This window comes from Syngnathus floridae, chromosome 17 (genome assembly GCF_059516105.1).
Source record: "Syngnathus floridae isolate MCC-2025c chromosome 17, RoL_Sflo_1.0, whole genome shotgun sequence".
NCBI classification, from domain to species: domain Eukaryota; kingdom Metazoa; phylum Chordata; class Actinopteri; order Syngnathiformes; family Syngnathidae; genus Syngnathus; species Syngnathus floridae.
The window spans coordinates 7,331,067-7,346,953 of NC_142429.1; the positions used below are offsets into that span (position 1 = coordinate 7,331,067).

General features: G+C 45.0%; 1 protein-coding gene across 16 annotated transcripts in view; it reads left to right on the plus strand.

Annotated features, from left to right (window-relative positions):
* The window catches only part of elavl3 (ELAV like neuron-specific RNA binding protein 3), a 22,395-nt gene extending 6,662 nt beyond the window's left edge, over positions 1-15,733 (plus strand). For 2 of the 16 annotated variants that reach the window (XM_088357237.1, XM_088357223.1), the window contains 7 exons: positions 6,806-7,022; positions 7,093-7,196; positions 8,779-8,932; positions 9,052-9,280; positions 9,599-9,652; positions 10,093-10,131; positions 10,780-15,733. In XM_088357237.1, the coding sequence (XP_088213363.1) occupies positions 6,818-7,022; positions 7,093-7,196; positions 8,779-8,932; positions 9,052-9,280; positions 9,599-9,652; positions 10,093-10,131; positions 10,780-11,128 (1,134 nt within the window). In that variant the 5' untranslated portion in view covers positions 6,806-6,817 and the 3' untranslated portion in view covers positions 11,129-15,733. Of the gene's footprint in view, positions 1-1,767; positions 2,233-6,802; positions 7,023-7,092; positions 7,197-8,778; positions 8,933-9,051; positions 9,281-9,598; positions 9,653-10,092; positions 10,132-10,779 lie in introns of those variants that run through there. The other 14 variants (XM_088357224.1, XM_088357225.1, XM_088357221.1 and 11 more) reach the window with 14 other exon arrangements.
* Positions 15,734-15,887: the final 154 nt, after the last annotated feature.

Sequence of the window (15,887 nt, forward strand, 5' to 3'; positions counted from 1 at the left end):
CCCCTTCTGCACCTTAAAGTTTTGTGGTCATCATCATTTGAATCGTGCCAGGCAATCTCAATTTAGACAAGCACCAAACTCATTAAAACCCACTGAGACTCTATAGAAGCTGAGAAAAACAAAACGAGGCAAATCTTAAAGGGGCAAGTAAAATCGGCAAACAAAGAAAAAGTAAGGGAAATAAACTACTGGGAAAAAAGTGCACAGTTGAAAATAAAACTAATGTTTTAAAAAAAATAAAACTACAGGAGTATAAAAATTGGAAAATTGTCATGTTTATATTAAGAATAATCGGAGCGCAAAAATTCTAAATCATGTTTCCAAAATAATAATAATTATGAAAATGGGGAAAATGTACTTTTTCACAATGTTAGAGGAAGTCAAATAAAAAAAAATTCTGTCCACCCCTACTAGTCTAAATACAGTTTTTGGAATATACATTAAACATTAAATCTGCCATAGATGTCGGCCATTTTGCCGCTTGCTGTCGACTTAAGATGACATCACAGTGTCTGAGGGCTCAGCTTGCAAATGTCACATGACTACTCTAGATTTTGGTTGAGCGCAATTTGAACCCGAGCTCCATACCTAACTGTACATAGTTACCCAACGCCTGCCTATTTCATCTTCAATTCCAGAATATTCCCCATTAAATCACAAAAAATGCATTGCCGCAACCATCTTGGCTCCACACCAAATTGGAACGTACCACTAAATCGTGATCCAAAGTTAATACTGCTAATTAACATACGACGAAACAAGGCTAACCTCCTTGGCGGAAGTTGCAAAAAAACAAACACGCTGATTTACGCCCCGGTAGCCGCCCACCCCCTCGGGTCGGAGCCCGATGGGGGTCTGCGCAGAAATAGGTCATTTGTCACACATGATGTCTCGGGGTAGGGGCCTGCATTATAGATGAGCCCAAACAGCATGTCTCAGTGAGCACTCAGCCGGGACGGCGTTGAAAGGTGGGCGGACCTGCGACCAGGACGCCCCGGGAAGGGCCACGCCGGGACGCCGTTAAGTAAACATAAAATCACTGCCGGCCACATTTTGGCAATCTGACATTTTGGATGGTAAGCACATTTAGCATGTGGATGTGATGGGGGTTCTAATTTGTTATTCCCACGCGTGCACCTGACCCCCCCCCCACCCCTGATGGCTGGCCATCTGCCTGGCGCATCACAACTTCTCCATGCTTTGTTTTTAGTCAGCGTTGGTCGCACATGGACACATTTTCCGTGGCCTTGCCATGCGTTTTCCTTTTTTATTTGGGGGGGGGGGTTGAAAAGTGTATTTGCTAAGCCTGGAGGAGTGAAGTTGAAATGGAGGATGTGAAGGAGGGGTGAAGGAAGAAGGGACAAGTGCTGCACCCATCTGTTCCGCTAGTGCAGGTGGAGTCCTATTCACTCCGTTGTATATGTATGTGTGTGTGTGTGTGTATGTGTGTGTATATATGAAGAGGTAGGGGGTGGGGGCCAGGAAGAAAGAACGGGCATTGAGATGCAGGCAGTGGAGTGATGGAAGGGCAGTGAGGGAAGCAAGTGAGCAGGAGCAGGGGGTGGAGTGTGGGGGGCTCGTATATGGACGGGGGGGGGGGCTTTCAGTGATCTCTCTCCTGAAGGGGATAATGGGTGAGGAGCGCATCGCAATGGCCGCCGTGTAGTACCCTCCCTGTACAATTAGCCAATCAGCGGCGGGCTCCGGCAGCCAGAAGCGCACATAAAAGAAGAACATTGCAGCAGAGGCGCAGAAGGAGACTGCGAGACGAGCAGGGAATCGAACACACGCGGAGAAAAAAAAAAAAATACACTCCGAATCAGAAGGCCCCCCCCTTCTCCTCCTCCTCCTCCTCCTCCTCCTTCTCATCATCATCCTCCTCCCATCCTTGGACACACCCTGCCGAGGATCACTGCTTCTCCGCTCTACTATTTTTTTATTATCGCACTCCACTATCGGAGAGAACGCTCCTCTCTTCCTCCTCCGTCGTCCTGCCGAGAACCCCCTTCTTCTTCTCTTCCTCCTTTTCATCCTATAGAGGACCCCCCCATACAACCGCGACAGGCTGAGACCCTCCATCAGGCTCCAGTTTGTATTTTTTTTCTCTTTTTTTGGGGGGGGGGAACTCCAGAGGGGGGCCGTGCGAGCAGAGCAACCCGACGAGCGCCGCCGAGCTTCCGCAGAAAAGAGGGACCTAGATTTCCTTGTGGTTGCACGTCAAGAATGGTTACTGTACGTATGGCTTTGGTCTCTCTTGGGGTGGGGTGGGGGGGAGGATGCTGGGACTGCATGTTGTGTCTCTCGGGCCCCTTTGTGTTCATGGGTGTGCTGCGCTGCCTTAGCGTGTGCACATGTGATGCGGCCATCTCGCATAGTTAGCGTAAACACACATTTCAGGTGTTCTGGGCAAAGTGGGGACATAGGATGGATACGCTGCCATTTTTGCAATAAGGGTTCCAGAGTGGTGTTTCTTCTTCCATTTTAGATTTGAGTCTCTTCGTGTCGTCTCGATTGACGGCAGTATGGAATGAAATGCGTTCATTTGGCTTTTCTCGGCCCGGCGCATCCTTCACAAGGATGCCGGAGACAAAAACGCGATGCCTCGGAGGCTGCTCCATCCAGTGAGGGGAGAAAAAAAAAAAAAAGGGTTGAGTCACTCCATGCTGGGGGAGGAGAGACGTCCTTTGCTTTTCTCAAAAGGAATTTTAAAATTACGGCGTAAGCGTGCGAGTGAGCAAAGAGAGTTAAGCGGTCTCCATTTTACTTGCCTCTAAAGAAATACAACACATGGCCGCCATGCTTGATAGTAAAAAAAAAAAAAAAAAAAAAAATGAAGCGCTGCAGGGAGGAATTGGCTCGGCTCCGTGGCCTGTGATGTGTTTTTTTTTTTTTTTTGGGCGTGTCTCAGGATGGACACCCGGGCCTTAAGCCCAGCTTGGCCTGCTGTCCACACTGCACTCTCCACTTCAATAAATTGTCCATTAAAGGCAGCACACATTTTCTTTTTCACTATATTGTTAAAAAATACAAATTCAGGGCACAAAATAATTCAAACTAAATGACGTAAAACTAATTCTACAATTTTCTAATATTACTTTTATTTCATAACCTATCACACATGGACAGAGCCCAGTGTGTGTGCCCCCCCTTTACCCCCCCCTCCCCTAAACGCACACACACGGGCCGCAGCCCTCCTCCGACGTCGCTACCGCAGTGCCAAAGCGACTAAAAAAGCGTTGAGTCAGACAACCTTCCCGAGGCTCTTACACAATTCAAGGACAAGGACGAGCTGAGGCCACCGTGGCGCTCAAATTGTCTCAATGGCTATTTTGTTTCAAAATATTACCATCTGATTTAAAAGTTAATCCTAATCTTTTTTTCCCCCCTACGTAATTATGTTATGTAAATGCTGAGTTGCTGCTTATTATATTACTGAACAAAATATCAGGCAAACAAAGGCTAAAGGTGAACATTTTGCTGCTTATACATCTAATTTTTTTTTTTTAAAAAGCTATAAAAGGAGTGAAATTTATTTTTCCTTCGACTTGACTGTAAGAGTCATTGTCCCGCAGCCCCCCGCCTGGCAGCCACGCACACGCACAAAGCGCCACTGTTGGCATTAATATTCATAGCGCCGCCGCGGCCTGTGCAAGAGGGAGAAGAGGAGGGAACGGGTGGCTCTTTTGTTTGGGCCTGTCAATACGTTTATTCAGCAAAAAAAAAAAAAGGCAAATGCCTGCAGAGCTAGCGGGGAGGGATGAGGACACGGAGGGCCGTTTGGCTGGAGGTTATACTAACCAGAAAAAAATCTGACATATTTATTAAAAGGACAGAGCGGGAGATGAAGATGTCAAATGGCCACTCCCTTTTTTTTTTTTCACCACGCTGGGTAGCGCCCCGACTGAAAGTATTTCAGCGCGTCGCCGTTTGATGAAAGCAGCACTCGACTGCTGGCTTTTGTTTGAAAAAATGGAGTAAAAAGCTTGATGGCGGCTGACATGAGCGCTGACTCCTGTCGCCTCTTTTCTTTTTTGTTTTTTTCACAGCTGCCACGATAATCCCTTAAAGTGCGGAGAGTGTGCCTAATGCCCTTTGTTTGGGATAATCCCGTAATCTGTGTTATTTAGACGGCTCATTTACACTTCAGCCTAGCATGCGTTTGAGTTGACAAAAGAGGGAAATTTGATAGAATAAAGCGGACATAATAGGGGAAAGGGGCTTGTTATTATTGCAGGGGTCATACGCCCTCTTTTCAAGGTCAGTCTTTTACTTGAAAGTAATTTAATGGTCTATTTTTAGAAATGTTGCAACTCCATCATAACGCATTTTATGACATCAAAAGTACTCTAAATGTTTTATGTGTTATTTCGAGCTAACTATTTTTACGGTAGTCACGATGATAAAAAAAAACGCCTTGAAAATGCTCCATGAAAATATCAAGAAAGTACAAGGCTTTTTTTTTTCTTTCCCCGTGTCACTTTTGATTTGGGTTGTAAATTTCAGAAACCTATTCCTGATGGTCGCTCCACGCTTTTCCTTGGCTTCACATCTCAGTTTCATTTAGTTTCGAGTGATTCTCGCAGCGCACGTAACGTGTGATGACTTGCAGTGTACATCACATAGCCTGCAGTGCTGCGGCCGCATTTGGAGCAGAAGTGAATTGGCAGGGCCCTGTTTACATGCTACTCAAAAGGAAAGGAGAAAAGGAAAAAAAAAAATGGTTTAGGTGTAGTCATGCAGTGCCTCGCTTTTTGTTTTGTTATTATTATTATTTTTTTTTGGAGGTGATCTCCGAGTGTAGGCCGCGTGCGAGCTTGGCAGCGAGCGAGGCAGGAGGAGGAGGACTCTTGTGTTTGCGTGCGAGTCTGGCTGGGTGTGTGAGAAGAGGCTGGCCTCGTGTTTGCGTGCGAGTCTGGGAGCATGTGTAGGCGATGCTGATGCAGTCGATTAAATATTAAGGCAGATCTCACAGAACCCCAAAATAGAAGGGGGCGGGGTAGGGGGTGAGTAGCAGCGGTGGCGCAGGCCACACAGCGCTAGCATAACAAATTGAATTCATTAAAAATCTTAAAAGAGAGTTTCTAAATGATCATTTTAAGGCTTTTTTTTTTAGCAAACAAGATGTTTTGAAGAAAAGGCAAAAAAAAAATCTAAACTTGCCACTACCACTAGGGAAGATTTATAGTCTTATTTGTGATTATTCACTCCCCATCATTCCTGATTTCTTTACTGATAAAATAATCCCCCCCCCCAAAAAAAGGCTTATTAAAGCAGCCTCGAGATGAAAATCTTAATCGGGTGTTGGCTGTGACTGCTAATCTCTGAGGCCAAATCCTCGCACAACTGTTAATGATATAATTTTACTCCTTTTCACTGGCCAAATATATTCTCTCCCCTCCCCACCCTACTTTGAATGCTTTTGTCATATTTGGGACACACGCAGATTTCTCGTATTGCTGTTAGTAGGCCGCGTCACATCACATAACGTAAATAACAAAGCATTGTTTCTCATCAACGACTTTCATAAGTAATTGAAGTACGATAACGACGCCGAGTGGGGATTTTTATTTTTAGGACAAGTAAAGTGTCCCCACGTAGCGATTTTTTTTTTTCTGTCATCTTCAATTTGCCTTGCTTGCAGCGTACACAAAGAAGTCTTAGCGGCGATGTATTAGAAGGTTGGAGTAAGAAAAAGCCACGCAAGGCAGCCATTAGACACAATGCAGTCTTTGAGGGACGGTTGCCCGGGCAACCTGAGGGGAGGTGAGGCTGGGAAGAAGGCTGCAGGTTGCAGCCATGAGGGGAAGAGGCAGGTTGGATGAAGCTATTCATAGATGCTGGGGAGGGGGGTAAATGTGGGAACATAGAATATGTTCTTCGAAAGACATGACGGAAGGGACAAAGTGCTCGTTCTGAACATCATTCAATTCCAGATCTTTTTCAGACCATTTTTTATCCTAACTTGGGGTTGAAAATGTGGCATCTGAAAAAAATCATCTTAGGGAGTGAATGGGTTAGGGTTAGGGTTAGGCTTAAAATTGGATAATTCAAATTTAGATGGATATTATGAGTTCATGCTTAAGATAGCGTTTTGAGTTGATGTTTTCAGGTTGCAATTTGAGGTCTCAGCGCGCCGAGAGACTTGGAAGATTGTCTTTTATATTTATATACACGACAAGCGTGCTCTACAGGAAATGTGGAAACGCAAGCTTCTTGCGCTGGGAAATAACGAGACAAAGACAGGAGAGTAAGCCAGCAAAGGAAGGGAGGGAGGAGGCTAAAAACAAAAAAGTGGAGCGGGAAGTTTTCCTTTCTGACCACACGGCTGTTACGTGAGAATCCCCCGTGGAACAAATTAAGCAACACAAACACTGGCACAGGAACAAGAACGTTTACTCCACCTGCACGCACAGATGCAAAATATCGCTATTCTTATATCCGAATCCTCCTAGGTGTGTTTTCCCCATGCGCTATCGCCACCGTCCATCCCTGTGATGTAATGGTGGTTGACCCTGGAAGTGAGCGGGGGGGGAAGGGTGGTGGCGGAAAGAAAATGGGACTGTGACATCTGCAGGACCAGAGGCAGGGAGCAGGAAGAGAAGAAGGGGGAGGGTAGAGGGGACTGGATATTAAATCAGCCTGAGCATCCATCTCCATTTTAGCAATGCTGATTCCTGACCTTTCCCTGAGACAAGGACAAAGAGGGAAGCCATGTGTGTGTGTGCGCTTATCTGTATGGTTACCATCAGCGTTTGCACACCATACAAAATGTCAGCCAATCTGACGCCGCAGTCTCCCCCAGCAGATAATCAGCACCATGGAAACCCAGGTGTCCAACGGTCCGAGCGGAACCAGTCTGCCCAACGGCCCAGTCATCAGCACCAACGGCGCCACGGACGACAGTAAAACCAACCTGATTGTCAACTACCTGCCCCAGAACATGACGCAGGAGGAATTCAAGAGCTTGTTTGGTAGCATCGGCGAGATCGAGTCCTGCAAACTTGTCAGGGACAAGATAACAGGTAGTCCTTCTTTCCGTACTCGCCGGATTATTACCGATATTTAGAATCCGCTAAAACCGCTTTTCCTCAGGTCAGAGTCTGGGGTACGGCTTCGTCAACTACGTGGATCCGAACGACGCCGACAAGGCCATCAACACACTTAATGGTCTCAAACTACAGACTAAAACAATCAAGGTGAGAGAATTTTAAAAAATATATAAACGCATAAATAAATCCATCCAAAAAGAGAGAAAGTCCAGATTTCCATCCAGGGGCTTGAGGGAGTTGATGACAGACACGGCAGCAGGGAGGGGAGGGGAGGAGGGGGAAGGCAGAAGGCAGCGGCGAAGAGAACAAAGAGAAAGTGGGAGAAAAGGTTGAAAAGGGACGGAGGTCAGAAAGCACGCTGACGTTATTGTGATGGAAATGTAATTAGGAAGCCTCACTGTGGCGCACGAGGGGTCAGGCCAGGTTACCCCCATCTGCCTCCAATCGGGGCTAATTAGCCCTCTTTTTTGGTTGCCCCCAAATCAGATGAGAGGGGGGGAAGACATTATTAATCGCCGTCATCCTGTCGTCCATCCGCCGGCCCCCCCTCCAAGTTGAGTTCAAAGATTATTGGGGCAAAGTGCAGCACTATAAGAAATCGAATCTCCTGCCGGGCAGAGCAGGTGATTGTCCAACAGCTGCGTACCAATGACGTATTAATTCCGACTTATGACTGCAGCTGCAGGGGAAATAGTCTACGTAGGACAACCGATCAAATCGGATTGGTTTGCTGTCTAAGGACGATACTTTCTCGACTAACTAGCTAGCTAGTTCTTTGGGTTCTTGTTTCTCCAGTTTCCTTGCTCAGGTTTTACATGAAGCATGAATGGAAATTGCGAAAGGGGGGGCAAATGCTTGTAATATGGGGGCAGCAGTAGAGGGGTAGGGGGTAGATCTGACAGGATTAGAGGCCATATGGGCCTCAGGCACCATCTGTACTGTGGGAGAGGCAGGGAGAGGGTTAATTATAGGGCAGCCTCTGCTCCCCTAATGTAGCACCCCGCTCCCTCCCTTCCCCTCCCCACCCGGTCCGTCCAGAACACCCTAATCACTGCGCCGCACAACCCTCCTGCTTGCACAGTGCGCACAATAGACACTCGGTGTTTGGCGAACACCTGTATTCATTGCTAAAGATATCATTCAAGCGGTTTGATTTGGGGAAACTATACAGAACGTTCAGGGTTTTCGAGCGTAACCAGCCCGAGCCTTGTGTCAAAGGGTTGTCAAGGATCCGGCGAGTCTTGCGATGCTGTTTACTGTTTGCCGGTAGGGCTGTTCTCCCCTCCACCCACCCACCCCCGGAGGATTGAGACAAAGGAAACGAGGCAGAGCCCGGGAAGGCAGCTCAGCCTATCTCAGACAACACGCACTCTGTCTCCAACACACGACGAGCACGACGACGTGCTGAGCTGGGCTATCTCTTGTTCGTGCTTGCAAACAAGAACATATTGTTTGTTTTTACAGACGCTTCTCTCAAAAACAAATAACAGAAGGGATGGAAAGTGTTTGGGATAGGACAGATGCATCAATTTAGAAACAAAACACTTAAGACTTACTGTTATGCCGGTTTGGAGTATTAAACCAATTGACATGTGGACGAGTGGCACCCGACTGATTCGATTGGCTGCGCTAGTGCGTCATTGCGTCCCTCAAAGGGACGTAAGATGATTTAGGACTTTGATTCAGAAGTAGTTATTTCCTGATTTGATGAGGTTTGTGTGATTTGTAGGTATCATACGCACGGCCAAGCTCTGCTTCTATCCGTGACGCAAACCTCTACGTCAGTGGTCTCCCCAAGACCATGAGCCAGAAGGACATGGAACAACTCTTCTCCCAATACGGTCGCATCATCACATCTCGCATTTTAGTGGACCAAGTTACAGGTATAGCCTTATTTCACATTAGTGTAAATAAACGAAACGGAGATCTCGAAAGGGTTGTTCCATAAGAAACCGGTCCTGGATGCCAAGGTAGTGACATTAGCGTGTTTTCTTATCCGGAGCAGGCATATCACGAGGAGTGGGCTTCATCCGGTTTGACAAACGAAACGAGGCGGAGGAGGCCATCAAGGGTCTGAACGGACAGAAGCCTCTGGGCGCTGCCGAGCCCATCACCGTCAAGTTTGCCAACAACCCCAGCCAGAAGACAGGCCAGGCTTTGCTGACTCAGCTGTATCAGACGGCCGCCCGACGCTACACGGGGCCCCTGCACCATCAGACGCAGCGTTTCAGGTACTGAAAATTTTAACATCCTCACATCGCCCTCGGGATCATCACTAACCGGTGTAGGCAAAGACGTTTTCAGGCCAAGTTGCACGTCGTTTGTCTGTGTCACAGTCTGCTTAAAAAGAAATGAATATACTACAAGGTTGTCCCTGAGAAAACAGGTGAACAGGTTTAACAAGCCCATTTGCAGCTCAAAGGGGGGAGCCAAAGGTGTAGTCTGCCTTTGATTTGGGTTCTTTCAGTAAGACTCTGACAATGCTAGATTGGTAGAGTGCATATCCTTAAAACAATATCTTTTTCTCTGACTTTCTTTTGAAACTGCAGCGTGATCCCTTCTCTGGGAAAGGGACCAGATCCAAATAACAGCTCAAAACCAATGTAAGAGACCAGATTTTTACCCTAAAAACACAACTTTCATAATCACTGCCATGCTGACCACCCCTTCAGATCTTGCTAACACGTCACTGGGATTGTAATTAACTGGCTTAAACTGCTTTCACTACAACATATTCTTCATATATTTAGATTGAAGTGGTCTAAGACTGGCATGCTATTTTTAAGAGTTATTTTTTTAATCAATTGATGTGAAATGAGAAGGGATACAGGGTATGCTTTAAATCGTGGAATCCATTTGGAAGATTGGACAAAATTGTCCAAGGCCAATGAATGTGGTAGGATGGTTTGGCGCGACACTGCAATGAAGGATGCCCTCTGGAGGCCAGCTGGCAGCAGCAACCTAGTAGATTGAAAGGCCAGCCCTGCCTTGTAGATCTCCGAACTAACTTCTCCATCCCTTCACTCTCCCTCTTGCGTTGCAGACTCGACAATTTACTAAACGCCAGCTACGGAGTCAAGAGGTAAATGCCAAAAAAAAGGTGTACTTTCAAAAGCATCCATGCTAAAATAAAATCTCAAACAAAGTTCCCGGAATACCATCTGCTGATTTGGAAATTAGACGAGAGCTTGTAACGGCAATCACGTAGCCTCATCCCAGCAGGGTATTCTGGCATGGCTTTGTTTAACCTTCTTTTTGTTTGGTTTTATGTTATCGATCGAAATTATTTACAAACTAACATTGTCCTTTCAGTTGCTTTAATGTCCCCTTTTTTCACCAGCATGGACATACCAGATTCCGTTTTTGCGTCTGTTTGCTCCAGTTTTTGTATGATTTGACTCTTAATTTGCTTTTCTCTCCAGGTTTCTGTGTTTCGTTCAACACTGTGGTTTCAGTTGAACATTGTGATTCATGTATGTTGGATTCTTGCAGAAAAGCTTTTGGCCAACCGAGACAATAAGCAGACTATGTGGGCGTCTGTGTCTCGGGGGCACGGGTTGTCAATTTGTTACAAAAGCAGGTAGTTTGGAGATATCCGCTACTGGATAAGATGGGGATAGGGGTCCTGTGACTCCTTATCGATTTCGAAAAGCTTAAAAGACACTCGGCCATCAAAGATAGAGTAGAGCAGTGAATGCTGTGTGGAACTTCAGAATGACACCCATGGTAGTTCTCCCACTCTCTTCCCCAGATTCTCCCCGATCACCATCGACAGCATGACTAGCCTCGCCGGCGTCAACCTCACCGGCCCCACCGGAGCCGGCTGGTGTATCTTCGTGTACAACCTATCGCCCGAGGCGGACGAAAGTGTCCTGTGGCAGCTCTTTGGGCCGTTCGGCGCAGTCACCAACGTCAAGGTCATCCGTGACTTTACCACCAACAAATGTAAGGGCTTCGGTTTTGTAACCATGACCAACTACGACGAGGCGGCCATGGCGATCGCGAGCCTTAACGGCTACCGCCTGGGCGACCGCGTGCTGCAGGTTTCCTTCAAGACCAGCAAGCAGCACAAGGCTTGAGAGAGGGGCCATTGGGCGCCAGCACCTTTGACCTGCACGGGGAGGGGGGGGGGGCTAACCGGGTCTCCCCGTGCCATCACTTTATATATGGGCCTGGACTGAGTCTCTCTCTGACGCTTTCGCACACAAATCCACGATATATAATCGCAGAACCCACAGACACGTGCAAACACGGATACCGACACACATGACCAAACCTATCCATAGGCAAGCATCCACCAGTAGAGTTTCAACCAAACACACTAGTGGAGTTTTTCCGTTCTCTTTCCACAACACGCTAGAACCTTCCCCGTCTTTGCCTGGATTGAATTAGAAGGGGTACGTAGCTGGTTTGTTGGGTAAAAAAGGGTTAAGAGCTATCTATTTAGGAGACAGTCGAATGAATGTGACAACGAATGTGTGCTTTGATTGAATTCAGGCAAATGATGGCAACCGATGAACAAAAGACAAAAAGAATATCGATCAAATTTTTTAACGAATATGTGCAATTTACCCCAAACTTTTACCCCTATAATCTCTGCCGGTATCACGCTGGAGAGGATGTACTCATTTTTCTTTCTTTTCGTTTTTTACACTTGGGCATTTTGAAATCAGTGACTTTTTTAAGATCAAAGAAAATGAAATTAAGACACAGTGTTCTCTTATATACGTCTATCGAAAATATAACTATATATTCAATATACAGGTATAAGGTGGTAATAATAGCCGTATATGTAAGCATTTTCTAAAAACCTCGACTACTGTTTCCTGACCTGCTTTAGGCGGTGCCGAGGGTAAAGGCAGATTCTCGACCCTACGTGAGCATGTTCGCTCTGACCCAATGCCATTTAAGTAAGCTTGTGAATCTGGGAACTGGAATTAGAAATTCGTCCCCATCCCGCAGTGTCACCCCAAACGAGTCGAGTCCACTCGAGCAAAATAATTCCTAATCTATCCTCAAGGTGGAATAAACCGAAGCAGACTCTTTGTAATCTCAAAGCTGAGGGGCGAGGGGGTACATCAAGAACTCGCTGATGGGCTTGAGATCGATTATCCGCTCAATTCGAAATGACATTTTTTGCTTTTGTTTTCGCAACGCTTTAAGCGCATCTGTGCGTAATCTGGCATGAGATGCTTCAGGCGATCAAAACATTTGAAGAAACATACGAACCTAAACCACACACCTGACACGATGGTTCTTGCCGGCTGACAAAGTAATAACATTTAAATCGGCTTGTCAGATCTGCAGAGAAATAACACGCGCTTCGACCGACGCTTCTCGGTTTTTATCCCTTTCGAACAACAACTCGATGGCTTAGCCGCCCTAACAAGACAACCGAGTAACATCGAGATGACAAATAGTGTCGAACTTGCACTTCTGATTGATTTGCATCACGTTTCTCAAAATATCTCCAACCCAGTGATGTGGAATTTATTACCGGCACCCTTGATGGAACATTAAGGGCCCGCCCGTCTGATCTGAAGTGTCTGTCACAGAGCAGACGTGACGCTCTACCATGGGGAGGGGCAAACGTCTTTCGATATCTGCACACGGTCTTAGATTAAATAGGGTCAACTATATTCAAGACAGGTTTTGCTTTTTGCTTTTCTAAATGACGCTGTGTTAGCCAAAGAGGACGATCTCTTTGAAAGGATTACATTAGAGATAAATCTATTTTTATACATACAAAGGAACAAGACCTTGTGCTGAATTTTTACAGATTCTTAAGCTTGGGAAAAAAAAAAAAAAAATTGGGACATCGCATGGCTTTATTTTAAACCCTCTGATGTTTGCCGCCGTGAGAGGGAAGGGAAACGAGCATGCGGTGTGCGGGTGGGGATGTCGGGATGGGGCAGAGGAACATTGTATCGCAACACACCAACTTAAACCGCTCGACCGTGGCTAACGTTTTGAAGACAAACTTGACAGTTAAGAAGAAGAACACGACCGAATCTGACATCAAATAAAAACTAGGTCAAGCTGAACCGTTCGGGGATACGGCACGCATCTATTCTTTGGAGCGCTCGCAACTCGTGTACAGTGTTGCTTCGTGCTGACTCTTTGACGTGCGAATCCCAGACGGGGTAAAAAAAATAATAAAAATAGTGCGGTGAGACCATCTCATTGCCCGGCTGACAAAACGAATCGCTGCTTGCAACGCAAAAACAAAAACGCGCAGATTTGAAATGACAATGCGGCCTTGCGGTGAACACTGAGCACGATTCCTTGGATAGATTTGATTTTTTTGCCAAAGAGTTTGCTTTGCAAGTCAGTGAAACTTTAATCTATCACAACCCCCTCCCTCCCCCCGCCGCCCTGATTAATTGCTGTACAAATCTGTTATTTATGCCGTCTTTAAGGACCCTCTCCACACTTTTTGAACATCTCTCCTGCGCATATCATTTGTGGATCCTAAAACCCAGCGAGCTCTATTACGCTGATACATCACAGCAGCGAGCAAATCCCATTTGCACACATTTCACGCAGACGACGAACGTTAAGAAGGCATATCAGAAACAAGCCATGAATCGCATCACCTCTCTTAAGTCAGCATTGGATCGAGTTTACCTCCCTCGATATTTCCATCATCTGCTTTTGTCTCACCACCGATTTGATCCATAGACTCATCACGCCGCTTCAAATACTTCATCGTTGTCGATCTCACCGCTGTTATTTAGCAGGACTAATACGGCTATTTTCGGTCGGGCATTAGCGCCCGGATACCGAGTATGTTCGCTTTTGAGATCAGAGCCGTTCAATGTATCGCAGTCCACCGACAAAACCCGGATTGAACTTCCATACTCACAGACCACCTTCAACTCATAACGTACAGAAGAGAGCTGAGGAACGGGAAAGAGTACCACACACATACACACACACCGCTCGAGCGACAACAATAATCATATTGAAAAAAAAAAAAGACAAAAAAACTTTCCTATGGAACAGTAAGTGCAATGTGCTTTGTTTTTATATTGACTGAGAACAAATGATATATATTTTTTAAAAAAGAAATGAAACGTCACACTGAAAAGGTTTGCGGAAATAGCGAAAGGAACAAACAAGAGATCAGACGACCAACCGCGCGCGGACGAGACGGCTCGTTAGGAGAAATCAAACGAGAGCTCTGATCTGTAAATTTCCATAACGACCTCCTCAGCCCCCGTAATTTGCGCTCTGACCACGCGAGCTCAAACGCTCCGACAAAAACAGAGCAATCATCAGTGACCTTGAAAGGAATACTGTCTTAATAGATCATCCGTTTTTTAGCCCATGTCGACTGATATCATTTTTTTTTTTTTTTTTTGCTTGTAATTTATTGATTTCAATTGCATATCAGGACTCACTTGTTAAATATTTGTTGATGTTGCCATAGAGAACACACATATGGGTCAAGATTATGTTTGGTTGCATCGATTGGGTACGGTTTGTTCTTTTTTCCTCCATTATCTGATTAGTTGCAGTTTTTTAAAGTGTATGCCGGTTTTAGACTTAGTTAGATTCTTTTTGTTCAATCAAAACTGTGTTCGATTGTGTTTGTAAAAGTCTGTGGTAGCTTTTGTTGCAACATAAAAATAATTTAAAGTGAAAAAAATCAAAATAGCGCCAACAAACTTGTATTATTTGGGCGACTTTAAGCTTGTAGTTTTAACTTATTGTTAACTTAAAAACTATTTATTATGATTATTATTATTATTATTATTGCCTCGTACGAAGTATGTTTTGTGTATATTTATGGTTTATTTCGTTATATTTTGCAAGGTTAAAAGTTTTTTGCCAAAATTGTGGTTACACCATTTCGTTTTTTGGGGAGAGAGAGAGAGCGAGAGAAAAAAAAACTGGGGGACGACTAGAAAAACAGCTTTAGAAGTTCGATTTGGAAAAACGTTCTCCATAGTCAAAGAATGCACTGCTATATTTAACTAATTGAACTGTATAAACATACATGCTGTGTGCTAGATGTTATGCCTTTACTGCCTGTGTTCTGTTTGTCTTGTTCAATGAAAAATCTTTTAATTATTTAACCTAATCACAGTCTTGCTTTTTTTACCCAAACCGCTCAGTCAGCCTGCGAGACAACGGGACAGCCCCTCCACCATCCAGAAGGAGGCGGCGGGGTTGCCCCTCGCAAGATGCTTTCCTGTACATGCTTGTCTAAAAAATGGATTTAGAAAGTGCACCTACATTGTTTTGGGCCAAAAAAAAAATGAGCAAGGATGCTAGTTTGTTCATTGTTGATGAAAGACAAGCAGCAGGAAGATTTTTGTTGTCCGCGGGGGCGAGTGGTGCTTCTGTTTCTCAACCGACTATATTTTGTGTCTATTTATTTAGAAGAGGGGACGCAGTATATTATTAGTGATGTTTTTCTTACATTTTTCCTGGAACAGTAGAACAAAAATCAAAAAAACGATCAAAAGTAGTGGAATACAAAACACTCATACATACTTCCAGACATGACCAAATGAGCAATGAGAAACAAACAAACAAAATACAAGTAAAAACCTTTCGGTTTAGTCTAGAATATTTACTACTGGGATTTCAGCTGAAGACGCTTGAAGACTTTTTCATGGGATTGTTTAATTATTTGTACTTTACATGCCAGAAAAAAATAAAAGTTACAAATACGAGTGGGCCCCATTTTGTTGAGTGAACAAATATTCATTTTCTCAGTCGCAAGATTGGACGGTTTAATTGTTAATGAGAAAAAAATTCTGGTTTACGTCTAACAGTTATCATGATTAAAGATAATAATATTACACCTTACTTTAATTACAACAATAA